Source organism: Anolis sagrei, chromosome 10, assembly GCF_037176765.1.
Source record: "Anolis sagrei isolate rAnoSag1 chromosome 10, rAnoSag1.mat, whole genome shotgun sequence".
Lineage (NCBI taxonomy): Eukaryota > Metazoa > Chordata > Lepidosauria > Squamata > Dactyloidae > Anolis > Anolis sagrei.
The window spans coordinates 21,112,155-21,133,828 of record NC_090030.1 but is presented as its reverse complement, the minus strand read 5'-3'; the positions used below and the strand labels follow the sequence as shown (position 1 = coordinate 21,133,828).

Below are 21,674 nucleotides of genomic sequence, written 5' to 3'. Positions count from 1 at the left end.
GCTTTCTTAAACTCCACCCTCACAAAACTAACATAAAAGTGACTACTCTAAAACTCTGAGTGACGAAGCCTGACAAAAGAAACTGGAACTTATACAGTTTCAGCACAGTGACATTATACAGTGGCATTTCCTTTTTTGTTTTAAATGTAATTTTTATTCAACAAAAAGCAGACCAATGTTTAAGGTTTAACTTTTGTGTTAGAGATTTATCTTTTGCTTTTTGGGACTTATTCTTTCTGCATATATTTGGATTTTTACTCTTTTACTGTGTGTTTTATCAATAAACTACTTATTAATACGTTAGGCTTCCTGAGGTCCAACAGCTAGATCTGTTTATTGATTAGTACACTGTCCATATCAACAACAAAAGATAAAAGACAAAAATACACAGACAAATAGACACTAAGTAGCAACAGTAAGAACAGACCATGGAAAAACAGTCTGATTCAAGATTGGGAAAGGTGTATGGCAGTGCTGTCTACTCTCATCAAGTAATAATAATAATAATAATAATAATAATAATAATAAACTTTATTTCTACCCCGCCACCATCTCCCCGATGGGGACTCGGAGTAGCGTACATGGGGCCAAGCCCGGACAACATAACACAGCAATAAAATCAAAACATATACAACAAACAACAACAACATCATCAAAATGACAATTAAAAAGGAAAAAAATCATAAAATAAACATTCCAGTAAACACAATCATAGTAATGAAGACAATGGGCGGGCCACATATTCAGGATAAAAAACAGTTAACAAACTACCTATATAAATAAAAATGTAATGTTCGTTTGTGGGATTAACAGAACTCAAAAACCACTGGACGAATTGATTTGACACCAAATTTGGACACAAGACATCTAACAACCCAATGTATGTCCTTCACTCAAAAAATTTAATTTTGTCATTGGCAGTTGTAGTTGCTGGGATTTATAGTTCACCTACAATCAAAGAGCATTCTGAACCCCACCAATGATGGAATTGAACCAAACGTGGCATACAGGACTCCCATGACCAATAGAAAACACTAGAAGGGTTTGGTGGGCATTGACCTTGAGTTTGGGAGTTGTAGTTCACCTACATCCAGAGAGCACTGTGGACTCAAACAATGATGGATCTGGACCAAACTTGGCATGAATATTCTGTTGGTGTTTAGCAGAGTATCACAGAATCTCAGAATAATGCTCTCTGGAGTCTCCGGTAAAACCAGGAAATCAGCTTTAATTAAGCAGCTCAAAATAGATGACATACACCATCAGCGGACAGACGTGAAGAAGCACAAACCGAAAGAGATAGGAACTAATACAAACTGCAGCTGGAAGGAAGTTTTTCTCTGGCACTTCCTAATCTTTCACAGAGCAAGAACTCAGGGTCACATTCTCACAGCTTGTAATGAGATAAAATAGGAACAAGAAGTTTATATGGAACTTATAAAAACACAGAGTTGTGAGGCTGAACATCCTATTTGGAGGGCACGAACTCCATTGGCAGAAAATGTTGAAGTATCCAAGATAGTAAATAAATAAAATTAAGAAACGACCTTTTAAAGGGATAGATTTTACCATGGGCATGTGTGCGTCTTCCCTTCCCTTCCAGAGTGCTGGAATCCACTGAGATCTTGTCCACAGACACAGACAGCAGCTCTGCCGAGGACAGCGACTTTGAGGAGATGGGGAAGAACATTGAGAACATGCTCCAGAACAAGAAGACCAGCTCGCAGCTCTCTCGGGAGAGGGAGGAGCAGGAGCGGAAGGAGCTGCAGAGGATGCTGATGGGAGATGACAGCGGCAACGACAAGGATCGGGGCAAGAAGGAGAAGCGTGACAGGAAAGGACTGAGTGAGTGCCGGGCTATACGGGGGGGGGGGGGGGGGGGGCTTACAGGCACAGGAAGAGAGGGAAGTCTTAGCCTCCAGAGGTGCAGGTTCTTACCTACAAAGCCCTGAACGGTTTGGGACCCTCCTACCTGCGTGACCGCATTTCTGTGTACGGACCCACGCAATCTCTTCGATCATCTGGAGAGGCCCTGCTCTCGCTCCCACCCCCTTTGCAGGCGTGATTGGTGGGGACAAGGGAGAGGGCCTTCTCGGTGGTGGCCCCTCGCCTCTGGAACTCACTTCCCAGGGACATTAGACATGCCCCAACGTTGGCAGTCTTTAGGAGGAGCCTAAAACATGATTGTTGCAGTGTGCCTTCCCAGAATAAGGAGAACTCTCAGCAATATGCCCTCATAATGCACTTTAATACTGACTTAGGATGGACTGCGTTCCCTCGTTTCGCTTTGAAAAATCCTATCCAAGTTATATTTTACCTTGTTCACGTCAGCATGTTTTCAATTTTAATCTATTACATTTGGCCCGGCCGTTTTTAAAACTGTTTATATGTCACTATTTATTATTGGTTTTTTGTTTATGTGACTTATATGATTTGTATTTTATTGATTTTTTATTAATGTTGTGTTATTGATGTTTTGTTTGATGTACTGTGTGCTTGGCCTCATGTATGCCGCACCGAGTCCCTTGGGGAGATGGTAGCGGGGTATAAATAAAGTTTTATTATTTATTTATTATTATTATTTCAACTTAATAAAAACTTCATTCTCATAAAATCTTATTCTCTTCAGTGGGGAACGGGAGAGATGGGAGAAGGGAGCTGTGAGTCAAGTCACTGCCTATGGGGATTCGCGGCGGTGGTGGTCCCTGTGGCTCAGCTTGGCCTGGAAGCCCAGCTCCCTGCATTTGGCTTTGGGACTGACTTTCCCTTGAGCTTATTTTTTTCTGCTGCCCTTTTTGCAGCCTCCACTCCTGGGAACCTGGGGGGCTCCCACAAAGATGACGACACGGCTTCGGTCACCAGCCTCAACTCCTCCGCCACGGGGCGCCGCTTGAAAATCTACCGCACATTTTGTGACGAGGACGGGAAGGAGTACGTCAGATGTGAGACGGTCCGCAAGCCCTCTGTTATTGACGCCTACAGCAGGATCCGAACCACGAAGGACGACGAGTTCATGTAAGACGGGCCTTCCAGAGAGGGAGGGATGGCCCTTGTGTGGCTGGGAACCTACTAGTTCTAGTTATTCCCTGCTTTAAAAACAAAAGAAGCCCACTCCTCAATGGGAAATCATTTAGAGAGGCCAGTTTACCTCTGCGCTCAATAGAATTCCCACATAAATGTATTTATTTTTATTTATTTATAGTATTTATATTCCGCCCTTCTCACCCACAGGGGACTCAGGGCGGATTACAATGTACATATACATGGCAAATATTAAATGCCATAGACACAAATATTAAATGCCATAGACACCCTATCCTAGTTATACCCTACCTTGTTTATGTCCAGCATAATATTTTAAATTTTAAATTATTACATTTGGCCCGGCCATAGGTTTTTAAATGCTTTTATGTTATTGTTTATTATTTATTTTTGTTGAGATTTATTTTACTGTTTTGTATTGATTATTTTGTTATTGCCTTTGTTTTATTGATGTACTGCGGGCTTGGCCTCATGTAAGCCGCATCGAGTCACTTGGGGAGATGATAGCGGGGTACAAATAAATTATTATTATTATTATTATTATTATTATTATTATTACACACAACATATATAGACAGACACACAGAGGCTACTTAATATTCCAGCTTTTTTTTAATGAGGGTATTCTGGCCACCAGGGGAGCTGTCACTTCACTGTCCATTTGTGACACTGATGAAGTACTTCCTCATTCTTTGCATGCTTGCTGGAGATTTTTATGGCCTCATTAATTAGTTAAATTAGCCTCCTCGCATAAGCGGTACCTAAATTTCCTACTTGACAGATGCAACTGTCTTTTGGGCTGCAAAGGTCGACAGCAAGCTACACAAATTGGTCAGAAGCTCACTCCAACCGGGGCTGGCTTTGAACTCATGACCTTTTGGTCAGTAGTGATCTTAATGCAGCTTACTCCCAGCCAGCTGCACCACAGGCCCGGTAAGGAAGGCCTTTGTATTCCAGCCGGAAGTTTGCCCTCTTTGACGAGCAGCATCGGGAGGAGATGAGGAAGGAGAGGCGCCGCATCCAGGAGCAGCTGAGGCGACTCAAGCGGAACCAAGAGAAGGAGAAGCTGAAAGGCCCTCCTGAAAAGAAACCCAAGAAGATGAAAGAGCGCCCAGACCTGAAGGTACGTGGGGGACCTCAGAGGTCTTCAAACAGAGGCTGGGCATCAGGCATCTTTCAAAGGGGCTTTAGTTGTGTATTCCAAGATGGTCCTTGAGGGGTTTATTGTTGGACCTCAACCACATCCTGCTCACGTTTATAGTCCTCATGAAGGACTTGGCTTGGCAGATGAGTTAACTGGCCATGAAAGCCCTTCCTTGAAGACCTGAAGGTTGGCAGTTTGAATCCGTGAGACGGGGTGAGCTTCTGTCTGTCAGCCCCAGTTTCCCATGTGGGGGCATGAGAAAAACCTCCTACAGGATGGTAACACATCCGGACGTCCCCTGGGCAACATCCTTGCAGACGACCAATTCTCTCACTTGCAGTATGTTCTCTATTCGCTTCTGACACGATTTTTAAAAAATCGCTTTGCTGCTTTGCTCAAGAAGCTTCTGTCCTGCTAAACTGCAACTTCTGTTGCTTTACTTTTGAAATGTTTAAAAAAATCCCAAATATTTCCAACACTGGGGTCTTAACTGCTGTTAATGAAAGCTTTTTCACTCTCCGGAGTTGCATTCTTGTGCTCCGGGCCCTTGATGTCTTCTGCTGTTTCTGTCGCAGCTGAAGTGCGGTGCTTGTGGTGCCATCGGCCACATGAGGACCAACAAGTTCTGCCCACTCTACTACCAAACCAACGCGCCCCCCTCCAACCCGGTGGCCATGACGGAGGAGCAGGAGGAGGAGCTGGAGAAGACGGTCATCCCCAACGACAACGAGGAGCTGATCAAAGTGGAGGGCACCAAGATTGTCTTGGGGAAGCAGCTCATTGAGAGGTGAGGGAATCTCCTTAAAAGAAAGGTGAATGGGGCTTTCCCAGAGTCTTTGTAAATGGGCTCCATCAATCGGCCTGTTGTCTCTATTTGTATTGCAGTGCGGATGAAGTTCGCAGGAAGTCCTTAGTCCTAAAGTTCCCAAAGCAGCAGCTTCCACCAAAGAAGAAACGGCGGGTGGGAACCACGGTGCATTGTGACTACTTAAATGTAAGATTCATTAAACATTCTATCGGGGTCTGTGTGGCTGACTCAAGCTTTGTCACATTTCCCATAACATGCAAGTTGTCTTAGCTTATATTGGTTATGCATTTGAAACTTAAATTGACTGTGTTTCAGTTGCCAATCTGATGATATAATAATAATAATAATAATAATAATAATAATATATAATAATATAAAATATAATCTAATATTATATAATCTATATAAATAAAAATGTAATGTTCATTTGTGGGATTAACATAATTCAAAAACCACTGGATGAATTGACATCAAATTTGGACACAATAACAGGTCAACGAGTGTTAATTGTCAGGATTTATTGAGATATATTGTGTATGTGTTTTAAATGTAATTCTTGTACTGCCAATATGGATGCCTCTCAGAATGAAATGCTATGCTGAAATGTTTATGTTGAGGCTGTGATGGAGTGACCTTAAGATAAGCTCTCTGCTGCTGAGAAATTTTAGGGAGTTAACCGCTTGGAGCAGAAGAGCTTAGCAGCTGCAAAATACTGTTTTGACTTTCAGTTTCCATGTGTTATCCTGTGCGTCGCTCGCTGAAGATGGATGTGCTTTTGCTCTGTGCTTAGTAAACTGAATTTTCCTTGTAACCTGATGTCTCCAGAGTCCATGATTTTACAGAGCTGTATCTGGTGTATCTAGCATTTGCTTCTATCAAGTTGCGCCTTAGCTTGACATTCATCACCCCTAAAAAAACACACACACAAAAAAACCCAGCAGAACAAACTTAAAACCCCCAAAAATACACCACACATACATACATACATATATACATATACACATTAACACATGCAAATATACACATATATACACATATATACACACAAATATGCATATAGACAAGCACACACATATACACAATATGCATGTACACATATAAACACACAAATATATATACACATGCACAGCTGTTGCAAAGACAGATTGGAAATGTGGGCAGGTTCTTTCCCAAGGTCTGAGTAGCATGTTGAGCACTGCCAAGGTGTGTGACTGTTTCTCCTGTGTCTCTTTCAGCGGCCTCACAAGTCCATCCACCGCCGACGCACAGACCCAATGGTCACGCTCTCCTCTGTCCTGGAAGGCATCATCAACGACATGCGAGATTTTCCCAATGTAAGAGCTTTGGGGTCTCAAAGTCTCAAAGTTTTGATTTTGGTGTCCTGACCTTGGGCTCTGTGGTCTGACCACTGTAGGAAGCAAGAGACTGGGGCCCTTCCACACAGCCCGATATCCCAGAATATCAAGGCAGAAAATCCCACATTATCTGCTTTAAACATTATCTCCTTTTTGGTATTGGTGAAGTACAACTCCCAGAATTAAAAAACAGCTCCCCACAACTCCACTAGTATTCAACGTTGGGCATGTAGGTAGTGTTCCAAGTTTGGTGTAGATCCATTGTGGGCTGGGTTCAGAGTACTCTTTGATTGTAGGTTAACTATAAATCCCAGCAACTATAACTCCCAAATGTCAAGGTCTATTTTCCCCAAACTCCAGTGTTCACATCTCAGCATATTGAGTATTTATGCCAAGTTGGTCATGGGGGTGCTGTGTGGGAAGTTTGGCCTAATTCTGTCATTGGTGGGCTTCAGAATGCTCTTTGATTGTAGGTGAACTATAAATCCCATCAATTACAACTCCCAAATGTCAAGGTCTATTTTCCCCAAACTCCACCAGTGTTCACATTGCAGCATATTGAGTATTTGTGTCAAGTTGGTCATGAGGGTTCTGTGTGGGAAGTTTGGCCCAATCTGTCGTTGGTGGGGTTCAGAATGCTCTTTAATTGTAGGTGAACTATAAATCCCATCAATTACAACTCCCAAATGTCAAGGTCTATTTTTCCCAAATTCTACCAGTGTTCACATTTGGGCATATTGAGTATTCGTGCCAAGTTTGGTTCAGATCCATCATTGTTTGAGTCCAGTGCTCTTTTGATATAGGTGAACTACAACTCCAAAACTCAAGGTCAATCCCCACCAAACTTTTCCAGTATTTTCTGTTGGTCATGGGAGTTCTGTATTCCAAGTTTGGTTCAATTCCATCGTTGGTGGAGTTTAGAATGCTCTTTGATTGTAGGTGAACTATAAATCCCAGCAACTACAACTCCCAAATGACAAAGTCAACCCTTCCCCCCAACCCCAATAGTATTCCAATGTGGGTGTATTGAATATTTGTGCCAAATTTGGTCCAGTGAATAAAAACACATCCTGCATATCAGATATTTTACATTACAATTCATAACAGTAGCAAAATGACAGTTATGAAGTAGCAATGAAAATAATTTTATGACTGGGGGTCACCACAACATGAGAACCACAGCATTCAATAGAGATGAGGTCCGTCAAACAGAACCTCTAGGTGCATCTTCCCCGTTTGTTTTGGTTCAGCATTATGATTATGGTATTATGCAAATCTAATGCACAAACTAATTTTTGCAAGTTTATTTACCCCCAAAAGGTGACTATTAGTTTTGAGTAAATAGGGTATTTCCCCCAAGGAGGCTGGTTCTTCCCTCCAGTCTGTTTGGTGGCTCTTCCGGAGACCACGGCCACTCATGGCAATGGAAAAAGTTCTCCCTTATCTCTTTGCCTGCAGACGTACCCCTTCCACCAGCCTGTTAATGGGAAAGTGGTCAAAGACTACTACAAGATCATCCTGAAGCCCATGGACCTGCAGACCCTGCGGGAGAACGTCCGCAAGCGGTTCTACCCGTCCCGCGAGGAATTCAGGGAACACGTCGAGCTCATTGTGAAGAACAGCGCCACATACAACGGTACCTTCAAAGTTTCTTTCCCACTTCTCCTGTGCTCCTCATAATCCCCACTTGGCTTTGAGGCTCACAGTAAATGCTAGCACTGGAAAGCCCTGAGGAAACCCAGCTGTGGATATCCCTGCCCTTTCTGGACTCACCGTAAATGTTTCTGCTTCTGTGCTTGCAGGGCCCAAGCACTCCTTGACTCAGATCTCTCAGTCGATGCTGGACCTGTGTGACCAGAGGCTGAAAGAGGCAAGTGTTGCATCTGTTGGGGTTCGGGTGGTGAGAGATGGGGGGGGGGGGCTGGGGTCAGACCTTAGCTGAGCTGAAATCACAGGCAGGAAAAGCACCATCAAAGCATCCCCGACACCACCCAGCCTCTATTTAAGAGACTCCAAAGAAGGAAACTCCACCAGACTCTGAGGCAGAGAGTTCCACTGTTGAACCACTCTTCTTACAGTCAGGAAGTTCTTCCTAATGTTCAAGTAGAATCTCATTTATTTATTTATTTACATTTATATGCCGCCTTTCTCACCCCGAAGGGGACTCAGAGCGGCTTACAAGTAAAAAATAAATATCATATATTATATTATTATCATAGCACAATATCTATATTATATATTACATTGTACTATAACCTTATACTGTAATATTATTAGTAATATTACATTAAATATAAAATATATAATTATAATATATTATTATTAGTAGTAGTATATTTTATTACATTATAATATTATCAATATTATATGTATCATATATACTCGAGTATAAGCCGACCCGAATATAAGCCGAGGCACCTAATTTTACCACAAAAAACTGAGAAAATGGATTGACTCGAGTATAAGCCGAGGGTGGGAAATCCAGCAGAAATTGGTAAATTGCAAAATAAAAACAGATACCAATTAAATTACATTAATTGAGGAATCATTAGGCTATATATTTTTTAATATTTACAAAAATGGTAATTTAAGATAAGACTGTCCAACTCTGATTAAATGATTATTTACCTTCTTCAATGTAAATGTGCTTACGTATCCTTCTAATAATAATAAAGAGAGTAACATAATAAATGTAATAATAACAATAATAATAAAAAGAGTAAAATAATGAATGTAGCAATAACAATTATACAGTAAAATAATAAATGTATAATAATAGAGTAAAATGATAAATGTAATAATAATAAATAGAATAAAATAATAAATGAACTGAAAATAATAATAATAATAATAATAATAATAATAATAACAGAGTAAAATAATAAATAACCTTGACTCGAGTATAAGCCAAGGGGGACTTTTTCAGCCTAAAAAAGGTCTGAAAAACTAGGCTTATACAGTATATACAATATATTACATTACAATACATTATATTATAAGCACAGTGCAGGAGACAAGATGGAACTGCCTTCCTGGCCCCTCTCTTCACTCTGATCTCAGAGCAGCAGTTATTTTATTTATTTATTTATTATTTTATTTATTTACAGCTTTTATATTCCGCCCTTCTCACCCCGCAGGGGACTCAGGGCGGATTACGTGTATATATATTGGCAAACATTCAATGCCAATTTTTGACATACACACATATACAGACATACACAGAGGCTATTTAACTTTTTCTGGCCACCAGGGGAGCTGTCGCTTTCATCGTCCATCTGCGACACTGATGAAGTACTTCCTCATTCCCCGCATGCTTTGCTGGAGTGCTTTTTGCTGGAGTCTTTTTATGGCCTCATAAATTAGTTAAATTAGCCTCCCCACACATAGGTGGTACCTAATTTTTCCTACTTGACAGATGCAACTGTCTTTCGGGTTGCAAAGGTCGACAACAAGCTACACAATTGGTCGGACACTCACTCCGACCTGGGCTGGCTTCGAACTCATGACCTTCTGGTCAGAGTGATCTTAATGCAGCTGACACAGTCCGGGTTATTAGTAATATTAGTAATTATTATTAGTAGTAATATTACATTTATTAGTAATATTACATTTATTATAAAATATATAATTATAATATCATATTATTATTATTATTATTATTAGTAGTAGTAGTAGTAGTAGTATATTTTATTACATTGTAATATTATCAATATTATATGTGTATATATATATATATACAATAAATTACATTACATTACATTACATTATATTATATTATAAGCACAGTGCAGGAGACAAGATGGAACTGCCTTCCTGGCCCCTCTCTTCACTCTGATCTCAAAGCAGCAGTTGGAGGTGGTGGTGGGGACTTCCCAACTGATGACACTGGAGGCAAGATGGAACTGCCTTCATTCCTGTCGCTTGAACCCATGGCACCATTGAGGCCCAGTCTCTAGGGCAGCAGAAAACAAGCCTGCTCACTCTTCCTTATGGCATCATTTCAAATATTTAAACTTGGCTTGCATGTCCCCTTATCTCAAGCTTCTATTCTGCAGGCTAAACACGCCCAGCTCTTTGAGTTTCTCCTCTGAGGGAAAGATCCTGTGTCTCAAAAACTAGATGGAATAGGTGAAAACAGGTGCCATTTTTGCAATCAGCAGTTGTCAAATATACCCAGAAATAGGGCTAACATTTGAGGCACCAAAATGTGTGTTGCCTCTTCCAAAATTGGGGGGAAAATATCTGAATTATACCATTGAATCTGTCTATTATAAATGTAGAAATGTATCAGCAATTAGCAAAGACTTTAAGGGAGCCGCTCTGGAGCTGAGAGCCCTTCCATCCATGGGTTTTATTTTCAGAAGGAGGACAAACTGGCTCGTTTGGAGAAGGCGATTAACCCGCTTCTGGATGACGATGACCAAGTGGCTTTCTCCTTCATCCTGGACAATATTGTCACGCAGAAGATGATGGCTGTCCCAGACGTATGTGGCTCATCGCAGGTGGCAATGGGGTGTGGTGGAGGCGGGGGGGGGGGGGGTGCTGCGCTGGAAGCCATGCCTTAGCGCAGGGGTCCTCAAACTTTTTAAACAGAGGGTCAGGTCACAGTCCCTCAAACTGTTGGAGGGCTGGATTATAATTTGAAAAAAAAACATGAATGAATTCCTATGCACACTGCACATATCTCATTTGTTGTGCAAAAAACACTTAAAACAATACAATAATTAAAATGAAGAACAATTTTAACAAATATAAACTTATTAGTATTTCAATGGGAAGTGTGGGCCTCCTTTTGGCTCATGAGATAGGATTGTTGTTGTTATTGTGTGCTTTCAAGTCGTGTCAGACTTAGATTGACCCTGAGCGAGAGCCAGGTAAATGACCTTGGAGGGGTGTATCTGGCCCTCGGGCCTTAGTTTGAGGACCCCTGCCTTAGGGTTTTAACAAGCCTTGATAGAGAACTAGAACCAGAACTCCCTCAAGCCCTGGCACTTTCTTCTTCCTTTATTAAATGTGTAGTATTCTGTGGGTCCCCTGGTGGCGCAGCACATTAAACCACTGAGCTGCTGAACTTGCTGACCGAACAGTCGGCAGTTCAAATCGGGGAGCGGGGTGAGCTCCCACCAGCTTCTGCCAACCTAGCAGCTCAAAAATATACAAATGTGAATAGATCAATAAGGTACCGCTTCTGCGGGAAGGTAATGGCGCTCCATACAGTCCATACAGCCTTCTTCCCTTCCTTCCACTTCCTTTCCTTCTTTCCTTTTTCTTCCTTCCTGTCCCTCCTTCCTTCCTTCTTCTTTTCTTTCTTTCCCTCCCTTTCTTCCCTTCTTCCTCCACATGACCTTGGAGGTGTCTATGGACAACGCCGGCTCTTTGGTCTAGAAATGGAGATTAGCACCAACCCCAGAGTTGGACATGACTAGACTTAATGTCAGGGGAAATCTTTACTTTATTCTGTGGATACATCAAATGGTGTTTATTTATTTATTTATTTATTTATTTAGTTACTATACATGCTTACTGCCTTTCTCAGCCTATCGGCGACTCAAGGCGGTTTACAACAAGTCAGTACACATAATAGCAAAATAAAGATTAAGCATTAAAACAATATAAAACCACAATAGAAACAATGAAACAAAGATTTCCAGAGACCCAAGGGTGATGTTGTCCAGCTTCCCACTATAAACTTCATCACAAGTACGTCTGGTGGGGACGAGAGACAGAGCCTTGTCTGTGGTGGCCCCTCGGCTACGAACCTCCCTAAGGAATTAGATTGGCTCCCTCAGTCTTAACATTTCGGAGACAAGTTAAGACATGGTTGTATGAGCAAGTGTTTACAAATGCAGAGTAACTGACATAGGAAATGGGATCACTTGACAATGGAATTGGACAACGTTTTTAACTGGGAGACGCTGATGATAATAATGTTGAGTTCATTGTTTCTATTGTGGTTTTATATTCCCCTGTGCTCTCCTTTCCTCCAGTCTTGGCCCTTCCATCATCCTGTGAATAAGAAATTCGTGCCAGATTATCACAAAGTCATTGTCAGCCCAATGGACCTGGAAACCATCCGCAAGGTATGTCTTCAGAAGCTTGCATTCGTTTTCTGTCACACAAAGGGCAGCCCTTGGCCACGTACTGTCCCTGGGCTGCTAAAACCCCAACCAATTGCTCAAATCACCTCCACAATTGCTCATCTGGTGTTATTTGGGAGTGATCTTTATCTCCAAACCACACATCAAGCCTTCCAAATATGTAAAAACATGCAAAGATACCCCATGACTATTCTAGAAACCTGTGTTGGGTGAGGGGGCTTATTAAAAATGATGGATCTGGACCAAACTTGGCATGAATATTTCATATGTCCAAATATGAACACAGATGGAGTTTGGGGAAAATAGACCTTGCCGTTTGAGAGTTGTGGTTACTGGGATTTATAGTTAACCTACAATCAAAGAGCATGCTGAACCCCACCAACGATAGAATTGGGGCAAACGTCCCACACAGAACCCCCACGACCAACAGAAAATACTTACGGCCATCCAGTCCAACGCTCTTCACCAGGGCAAGTAAACGTAATCAAAGCCCTCCTGACAAAGAGCCATCCAGTCATAGATATAGAGATATATATATGATTCACACACATACTGATATAGTATCATAGATTTGAAAGGGACCCCTAAAGAAGGACAATGATATGTTGCCTGTTCCAAAGTGGGCAAACCAGACAATCTCCACATCAACACTGACAAAGAAACAGCAAGAAATACTGTTTACCCACAAGCATAAAGAAATTACATAGATTAGAAACCAACACTTTCTCATTACTTTATTTTCCAGATCAGCTGACTGGGCCACAGCAACGTGTGGCAGGAGACAGCTGGTATACAATATATTACATTACATTATATTATATTATTAGGATAGCACAAGGTGGAACTGTCCCCTAGTCTCCTCTCTCTTCGCACTGGCTCAGAGCGGGGGGAGGGCCTCCCAACTGATGACATATGCATCTTTTGCCTTATGTTCCAATTTGTTTGTTGTAGAATATCTCCAAACATAAATACCAGAACCGAGAGATCTTTCTGGATGATGTGAACCTGATTCTTACCAACAGCATCAAATACAACGGTAGGATATGTTTTGAGGGCCATGCAGTGCTTTGAAACCCTTCTGGCTCTCATCTGTGTGGGCCACTTCAGAGGTTACCCCTCTCCAACCCTGGGTGGGATGGCTCTAGTAACGGTGTGGATTTCCTTCCTTGATAATGGGTTGGCTTAGTTGATTATTGGGGTGCCTTCTACTGCACATCCCTGCAATTTTCTTTGTTGAGGTTGGAGTTTGTCACCGTGACAGAGGCGAATTTGTCATTTCAGGGCCTGACAGCCAGTACACCAAAACAGCCCAAGAAATTGTCAACATCTGCTACCAAACCCTGTCCGAGGTCAGTGCTTCCTCCACTCTAAATTCCCCCAAAGTTGCCTTGGCTTTGAACAACCCCCTTGCACTGCAAGTATCCCTCTCCTTTTCTCATTGCCCTTTCAGTATGATGAGCACTTGACCCAGTTGGAGAAGGACATCTCGACCGCAAAGGAAGCTGCCTTAGAGGAGGCCGATCTGGAGAGCCTGGACCCCATGACCCCCGGCCCCTACACACCTCAGGTCAGCATCCCCTTCTGCTTCCAGGGTCCCTTGAACACCAGAAGAATCATTTTTCATCATTTTTCATCAACTTAGTACAGATTGAGTCTTCCTTATGTGAAATGCTTGGGACCGGAAGTATTTGGGTTTAGATTATGGAGTATGGAGCACCTGGTGGCGCAGTGGGTTAAACCCCTGTGCCGGCAGGACTGAAGACCAAGAGGTCACAGGTTCGAATCCGGGGAGAGCGCGGATGAGCTCCCTCTATCAGCTTCAGCTCCTCATGTGGGGACATGAGAGAAGCCTCCCACAAAATATCTGGGCATCCCCTGGGCAACGTCCTTGCAAACGGCCAATTCTCTCACACCAGAAGTGACTTGCAGTTTCTCAAGTTGCTCCTGACACAACAATAAATAAATAAATTATGGAGTATTTGGGCACTGGGCTTGTGGCGCAGCTGGCTGAGTGTCAGCTGCATTAAGATCACTCTGACCAAAAGGTCATGAGTTCGAAGCCAGCCCGGGTTGGAGTGGGTTTCCAACCAATTGTGTGTAGCCTGTTGTCGACCTTTGCAACCCGAAAGACAGTTGCATCTGTCAAGTAGGAAAATTAGGTACCACCTTAAAGTGTGGGGAGGCTAAATTAACTGATTTATGAGGTCATAAAGAAGACTCCAGCAAAGCATTCCAGCGGGGAAGCATGCGGGGAATGCGGAAGTGCTTCATCAGTGTCGCAGATGGACGATGAAAGCGACAGCTCCCCTGGTGGCCAGAAAAAGTTAAATAGCCTCTGTGTATGTTTGTATGTCAAAAATTGGCATTGAATGTTTGCCATATATGTGTACACTGTAATCCGCCCTGAGTCCTCGGTGGGGTGAGAAGGGCGGAATATAAACACTGTAAATAAATAATAAATATTTGTATACACCTGTTTTCTTCAACCTGTGGCCCTCAAAGCATTTCGGACTTTAGCTTCCAGAGATCCTGACTGTTGAACAAGTTAGCAATAGGAACTTCTGGGAGTTGGAGGCCCAAAGGTTGAAGAAGCCAGGCATATACATACTGAGATGTTTTGGAGATGGGATCCAAGTCAAAACATGATATTTATTTGTATTTTATATGCCTTTTATACACATAGGGGCTCCCTGGTGGTGCAGTGGGTTAAACTGCTGAGCTGCTGAACTTGCTGACCACTGCATGCATGGGCCTGTTAAGGCTGCAGTATGCCTCTTGTCTCCAATTTTGACCTATCTCCTTCTTTGTTTCCTTGCACACTTAAGTGTGCGTCAACAACTTGTCTGCGGAGAAGGGAAGTTCGACAGAGGCATTGCAAAACTATGTTTTATGCTCCTGTTTTTCTTTATGGTGAGCAGCCCCAAGGAAGGTGAAAGCACTGGGAAGATAAGGAGAAATGGTTCAAAGGACTAGAGGTTCATAAAGGTCCAGAATCCTACTAGCTGGCTTAGTTGAGCGGCTGTGTTTTAGTCTGATAAGGGAAAAGGAAGGGATCCTCAAAGACCATCTAGCCCAGGGGTCCTCAAACTAAGGCCCGGGGGCCAAATACGGCCCTCCAAGGTCATTTACCTTGCCCTCACCTAAGTCTGAAACGACTTGAAAGCACACAACAATAATAAGAACAACAACAATCCTATCTCATCAGTCAAAAGCAGACCCACTCTTCCCATTGAAATACTAATAAGTTTATATTTGTTAAAATTGTTCTTCATTTTAATTATTGTATTGTTTTTAAGTGGGGTTTTTTGCACTTCAAATAAGATATGTGCAGTGTGTATAGGAAATCATTCATGATTTTTTTCAAATTATAATCTGGCCTTCTAACAGTTTGAGGGATTGTGACCTGGCCCTCTGTTTAAAAAGTTTGAGGACCCCTGCTCTAGCGTAAGCGTCTTCTTAGGAAAGGATAGAGGAAAAGAAGTGACCCTCAAAGACCATCTAGTCTGACCTCCCTTTTTTGGACAGGATAAGAGAGTCTCCAGTGGCTCAGTGGGTTAACCTGCTGAAATTGCTGACCAAAAGGCCGGCGGTTCAAATCCGGGGAGCAGGGTGAGCTCCTGCTGTTAGCCCAGCTTCTGCCAACCTAGCAGTTAGAAAACATGGGAATGTGAGTAGATCAGTAAGTACCACTTCGGCAGGAAGGTAACGGTGCTCCATGCAGTCGTGCTGGCCACATGACTTAGAAGGTGTCTACGGACAACGCCGGCTCTTCGTCTTAGAAATAGAGATGAGCACCACTCCCCAGAGTCGGAGTCGACTAGATTTAATGTCAAGGGGAAACCTTTACCTTTACCTTATACACATAGCCTGAAAGTCACTTTACACACTATCTTTTTACTAATTCTGCCCATGAAACAAAGTCTGTGCACATTGAACCATTAGAAAGCCAAGGCACCATTATCCCAGGGAGACAATTTTGGATTTTATCGGGTTTAAGATTTCCAGGTCAGAGATGCTCAGTCTGCATTGTCTGTGCTTTTCTGTGTATGAGAGATAATAATAATAATAATAATAATAATAATAATAATAATAATAATCTTTATTTATACCCTGCCACCATCTCCTCAATGGGGACTTGGGGCGGCTTACATGAGGCCAAGCCCAAACGACAAATTATAATAGAATAAAACTGAAAACGCAAACCGAAAACACAGGCAATAAACAACAACATCATAATTACATAGAACATGTGAATGCATAGCAATATAAAATTACAATGCCTCTTCCTGGACATACCTTTGTTTCCGGATCTGTGGGTTCTGCTCCCCCACATTTTAAGAAGTATCTGGATCTTGTGCTGCTCGTCTCCCCAGATTCTGACTTCTTTCCTCTCAAATGTCATTTAGCCCCCAGACCTGTATGACAACAACACCTCCCTGAGCATGTCCCGCGATGCTTCAGTCTATCAGGACGAGAGCAACCTCTCTGCGATGGACACCCCTACGACGACCCCTGAGAAGCAGGGGACACAGGTCAGAGCCCCACGGAGGCAAGGGGGGCCGAAATCCCCATTGGGAAAGGTTCTGGGCTGGGAAGGAAGGAGGGAGGGAAGGCCGTGTCTTTCAATGGGGGAGCCTCTGCAGAAAACGTGGTTGGGGTTACAAGCCGCATAAGAGACATCCGTTTGCATCCTCTTCAGAAGAAAGGAGCAAGAGTTCTGTAGCAGCAAATTTCATGAAAGACCTTGAATTACAGCGCTTAGGTTATGTATTTTTGGAAAGGACTCTGCATTCCTTTAATTGATTCTCTTTAGTTTGGTGTCTCATGAACATTTGTCAAGGTCTTGTATGGCCAAAAGGCTTCTTGTGAATTTCTGGGGCACCAATGGGCTCCTAGAATCCCCAAGGCTTTGCTTCCTCTTTGAGGCATGGAAACCTCTACAGATGTGGAGAAGGATACGTGTTCTGCCAATGGTTTATCCTGTGATTTCTTCATAATATATAAGCAGGTTGTTGTAGGTTTTTCCGGGCTATATGGCCATGTTCTAGAGACATTCTCTCCTGACGTTTTGCTTGCATCTATGGCAAGCATCCTTAGAGGTTGTGAGGTCTGTTGGAACTAGGAAAACTGGGTTTATATATCTGTGGAATGTCCAGGGTGGGACAAAGAACTCTTGTCTGTTGGAGCTAGATGTGAATGTTTCAACTGACCATCTTGATTAGCATTTGATGGCCTGGCAGTGCCTGGGGCAATCTTTTGTTGATAAGTGATTAGATATCCACGTTTGTTTCCTCTCTGTTGTTTTGCTGTTATAATTTTAGAGTTTTTTAATACTGGTAGCTAGATTTTGTTCATTTTCATGGTTTCCTCCTTTCTGTTGAAGCATGTGGACAATTTTATTTATTTATTTATTTATTTACCTTACTTATATACCGCTGTTCTCAGCCTGAAGGCGCCTCACAGCGGTTCACAACAAATACGAACAGCAAAAATTCAGTGCTACAATATAAAAACAGTTAACAGCCTAACACATTACACAATAAACAGTTACTGCAATACCCATTTACTGTCGTCTCGTCATCAAAAACATGTTCCAGATTCGTCATCCATTGTTCCATTCCAGTGTTCATTAACCAATCATTGCACTAATTATTCGAACGCCTGCTCAAACAGCCAGGTCTTCACTTTTTTGCGGAATACCATTAGAGATGGTGCTAGTCTAATGTCCGTAGGAAGGGCGTTCCACAGCCGAGGAGCCACCACCGAGAAGGCCCTATCTCTCGTTCCCACCAGCCATGCTTGAGAAGCAGGCGGGATCGAGAGCAGGGCCTCCCCGGAAGATCTCAAAGTCCTGGTGGGTTCATAGGCAGAGATGCGGTCGGATAGGTAGCTTGGGCCGGAACCGTTTCAGATTCCCCCAGGCACTGCCAAGCCATCAAATACTAATCAAGGTGGTCAATTGAAACATCCACACATGTCTCAAGCAGACAAGAGTTTTTTCTCCCACCCTGATCATGCCACAGATATATAAACCCAATTTTCCTACTTCCAACAGACCTCACAACCTCTGAGGATGCTTGCCATAGATGCAGGCAAAACGTCAGGAGAGAATGCCTCTAGAACATGACCATATAGCCCAAAAAAACCTACAACAACACAGTGATTCTGGCCATGAAAGCCTTCGACAATACAATATAGAAGCGGTTTGTTGGAGTTTGAAGGATAATTTGGGAAACCTGTTTCTTCTCTGTGTTGTGTTTTGGTGTGATAAGGAAAGACACAATTGTAGGATGCCTAGGGAAAGGCTTCATTTCCAGACATTGCTCGGGCTGTTTTCTGGACTAGAACCTTTTCTACACAATCTGCCATTCATAATAGGGGTCATTGGACGCTTTCCGTTTCTTCTGCTTTTATTCCATTTTTAATGAGTCAGGAATGTGGTTTGGAGCAGAAGAGGTTGAGAAAGAGAATAATAGTTGGCTATGTTAATGTCAACCAGATATGCAAAACAGATCTCTTCAATCTGCAGCCCTTCAGGTCTTTTGGTCTCCGACTCCCATAAGCCCCTATTGCCAACTTGGTCAGTGGCCAGGAATTCTGGAAGCTGAGGTCCAAAACACCTGGAGGGCCACAGGATGAAGAGGTCTGCAAAATAACAGAAGCCTCTCAGGATCACCGTATCAGCTTGAGACTGGCTGCTTTGGTTTTCTGCCATAAAGAAGGGAGGTTGGGGGCGGGAGGTGGGGTACAGTTGGGGAAGGTAATGTAGATAAGACATCTGTTTTGCGAGGGAAATTGAAACTGCAATTAACAGACTGTGGGCACAGTGTTTGACCACTTGGGGGAGGATGGGTGTGGGGGCTGATAAGATAGCAGGTTTGAGTGAGAAAACTTTAGAACTGTCTTTTTAGGATTGTGGAAAGAAGCAATAAACCACTTGTCTCCAGAGTTTTATTGTTATGAGTTTGTCTTTTAACACCAAGATCCTCCAGAGCAGCATTTCTCAACCTGGGGTCAGGAACCTGGGGGGGGGGGGGTCAGAATGGGGTTTCAAAGGGGTTGCAAAGGACCACCAGAAAACACATATTTCTGATGCTCTCAGGAACCCCTTTGGCAGAGAAGGCTAAAGATCTCTCAGCCTGCCATCTCTTTCTTTTTGGAAACAGACAGTGAATTCTCTCACCAAAAGTCCTCCTCCTGCTGTGATTGTAGGTGAACTATAAATCCCAGCATCTACCACTCCCAAATGTTGAGGTCTATTTGGTCATGGAAGTTCTGTGTGCCAAGTTTAGTTCAATTCCACATTGGTGGAGTTCAGAATGCTCTTTGATTGCAGGTTAACTATAAATCCCAGCAACTACAACTCCCAAATGATAAAATCAGCCCCCTCCCCCAACCCCATCCTTAACGGTTCTGGCCCAGCTTACCTGTCCGAACGTATCTCTCCTTATGAACCATCTAGGAGCTCAAGATCATCTGGGGAGGCCCTGCTCTCAATCCCTACTGTATTGCAAGCATGATTGGTGGGGACGAGGGTCAGGGCCTTCTTAGTGGTGGCCCCCATCTATTGAACTCCTTCCCCAGGGGTATTAGATTGTCCGCCTCCCTCCTGACTTTCTGAAAAAAGGTAAAAACTTGACCTCACTACCTCTGAGGATGCTTGCCATAGATGCAGGCAAAACGTCAGGAGAAAATGCCTTTAGAACATGGCCATATAGCCTGAAAAAATCTACAACAACCCGGTAAAAACTTGGTTCTTTGAGCAAGCTTTTGAGAATGCAGCGGAATAGATAACATGAAACTATGAATGATGAACATGGAATTGCCAAATGATGTTACTAGAAAACAATTTTAACTAGATGACTACACGTTTTAACGGTTTTTATATATGTTTTTATATTGTTATGTTGACTGTTTTTAATCGCACTTTTATGAATGCATGGCATCGAATCGTGCCAATCTGTAACCCGCCTTGAGTCACCGTATAGTTGAGAAAGGCGGGCTATAAATGTCATAAATAAATAAATATTCACATTTGGGTGTTTGTGCCAAATTTGGTCCAGGGAATGAAAATACATCCTTTGTATCATGATTAATAACAGTAGCAAAATTATAGTTATGGAGTAGCATGAAAATAATGTTATGGTTGGGGGTCACCACAACATGAGGAACTGTATTAAGGAGTCACGGCATTAGGAAGATTGAGAAACACTGTTCCAGAGTGTGACATAAAGACAGTTCTAAAGTTTTCTCGCTCAAACCTTCTGTCTATATTGACTGTTTTTAATCTCACTTTTATGAATGCATGGCATTGAATCGTGCCAATCTGTAACCCGCCCTGAGAAAGGCGGGCTATAAATGTCATAAATAAATAAATACTCAAATTTGGGTGTTTGTGCCAAATTTGGTCCAGGGAATGAAAATACATCCTTTGTATCATGATTAATAACAGTAGCAAAATTACAGTTATGGAGTAGCAATGAAAATAATGTTATGGTTGGGGGTCACCACAACATGAGGAACTATATTAAGGAGTCGCGGCATTAGGAAGGTTGAGAACCACCTCTCCAGAGTCTGACATAAAGACAGTTCTAAAGTTTTCTCGTTCAAACCTCCTGTCTATATTGACTTTTAAATCTCACTTTTATGAATGCATGGCATCGAATCGTGCCGATTTGTAACCCGCCTTGAGTCGCCGTATAGTTGAGAAAGGCGGGCTATAAATGTCATAAATAAATAAATATTCACATTTGGGTGTTTGTGCCAAATTTGGTCCAGGGAATGAAAATACATTCTTTATATCTTGATTCATAACAGTAGCAAAATCACAGTTATGGAGTAGCAATGAAAATAATGTTATGGTTGGGGGTCGCCACAACATGAGGAACTGTATTAAGGGGTCACGGCATCAGGAAGGTTGAAAAACACTGTTCCAGAGTCTGACATAAAGACAGTTCTAAAGACACCTCCCTTCTTTATGGCAGAGAACCAAAGCAGCCAGTCCCTGACAGAAGCCTATTATCAGTCTGTGTTTACTAGTTGCCAGTAGATGGGTCACTGTTCTTGTGCTGTGCTCTGGATTCTGAAGCAGTAGACCTGAACATGAACCTTGCTATTCTAGGGAGTCCACAGTGTCTTAACACTTCTTTGCCTTGTGGACCTTGTGGCTTTCTTTAGTATTTTGGGGAGTGTAGTAAAGGCTTTTCAGTTGGAGAGGAAGACCATGC

The 21,674-nt window shown here is 42.5% G+C and overlaps 1 protein-coding gene across 2 annotated transcripts in view; it reads left to right on the top strand.

Annotated features, from left to right (window-relative positions):
* The window catches only part of TAF1 (TATA-box binding protein associated factor 1), a 62,473-nt gene that overhangs the window by 30,236 nt on the left and 10,563 nt on the right, over positions 1-21,674 (top strand). For both annotated transcript variants that reach the window (XM_067471604.1, XM_067471602.1), the window contains exons 23-36: positions 1,604-1,845; positions 2,802-3,015; positions 4,000-4,165; positions 4,762-4,973; positions 5,072-5,180; positions 6,230-6,328; positions 7,808-7,985; positions 8,152-8,219; positions 10,711-10,833; positions 12,337-12,429; positions 13,399-13,483; positions 13,729-13,796; positions 13,898-14,014; positions 16,854-16,979. In XM_067471604.1, the coding sequence (XP_067327705.1) occupies positions 1,604-1,845; positions 2,802-3,015; positions 4,000-4,165; positions 4,762-4,973; positions 5,072-5,180; positions 6,230-6,328; positions 7,808-7,985; positions 8,152-8,219; positions 10,711-10,833; positions 12,337-12,429; positions 13,399-13,483; positions 13,729-13,796; positions 13,898-14,014; positions 16,854-16,979 (1,900 nt within the window). The remainder of the gene's footprint in view (positions 1-1,603; positions 1,846-2,801; positions 3,016-3,999; positions 4,166-4,761; positions 4,974-5,071; positions 5,181-6,229; positions 6,329-7,807; positions 7,986-8,151; positions 8,220-10,710; positions 10,834-12,336; positions 12,430-13,398; positions 13,484-13,728; positions 13,797-13,897; positions 14,015-16,853; positions 16,980-21,674) is intronic.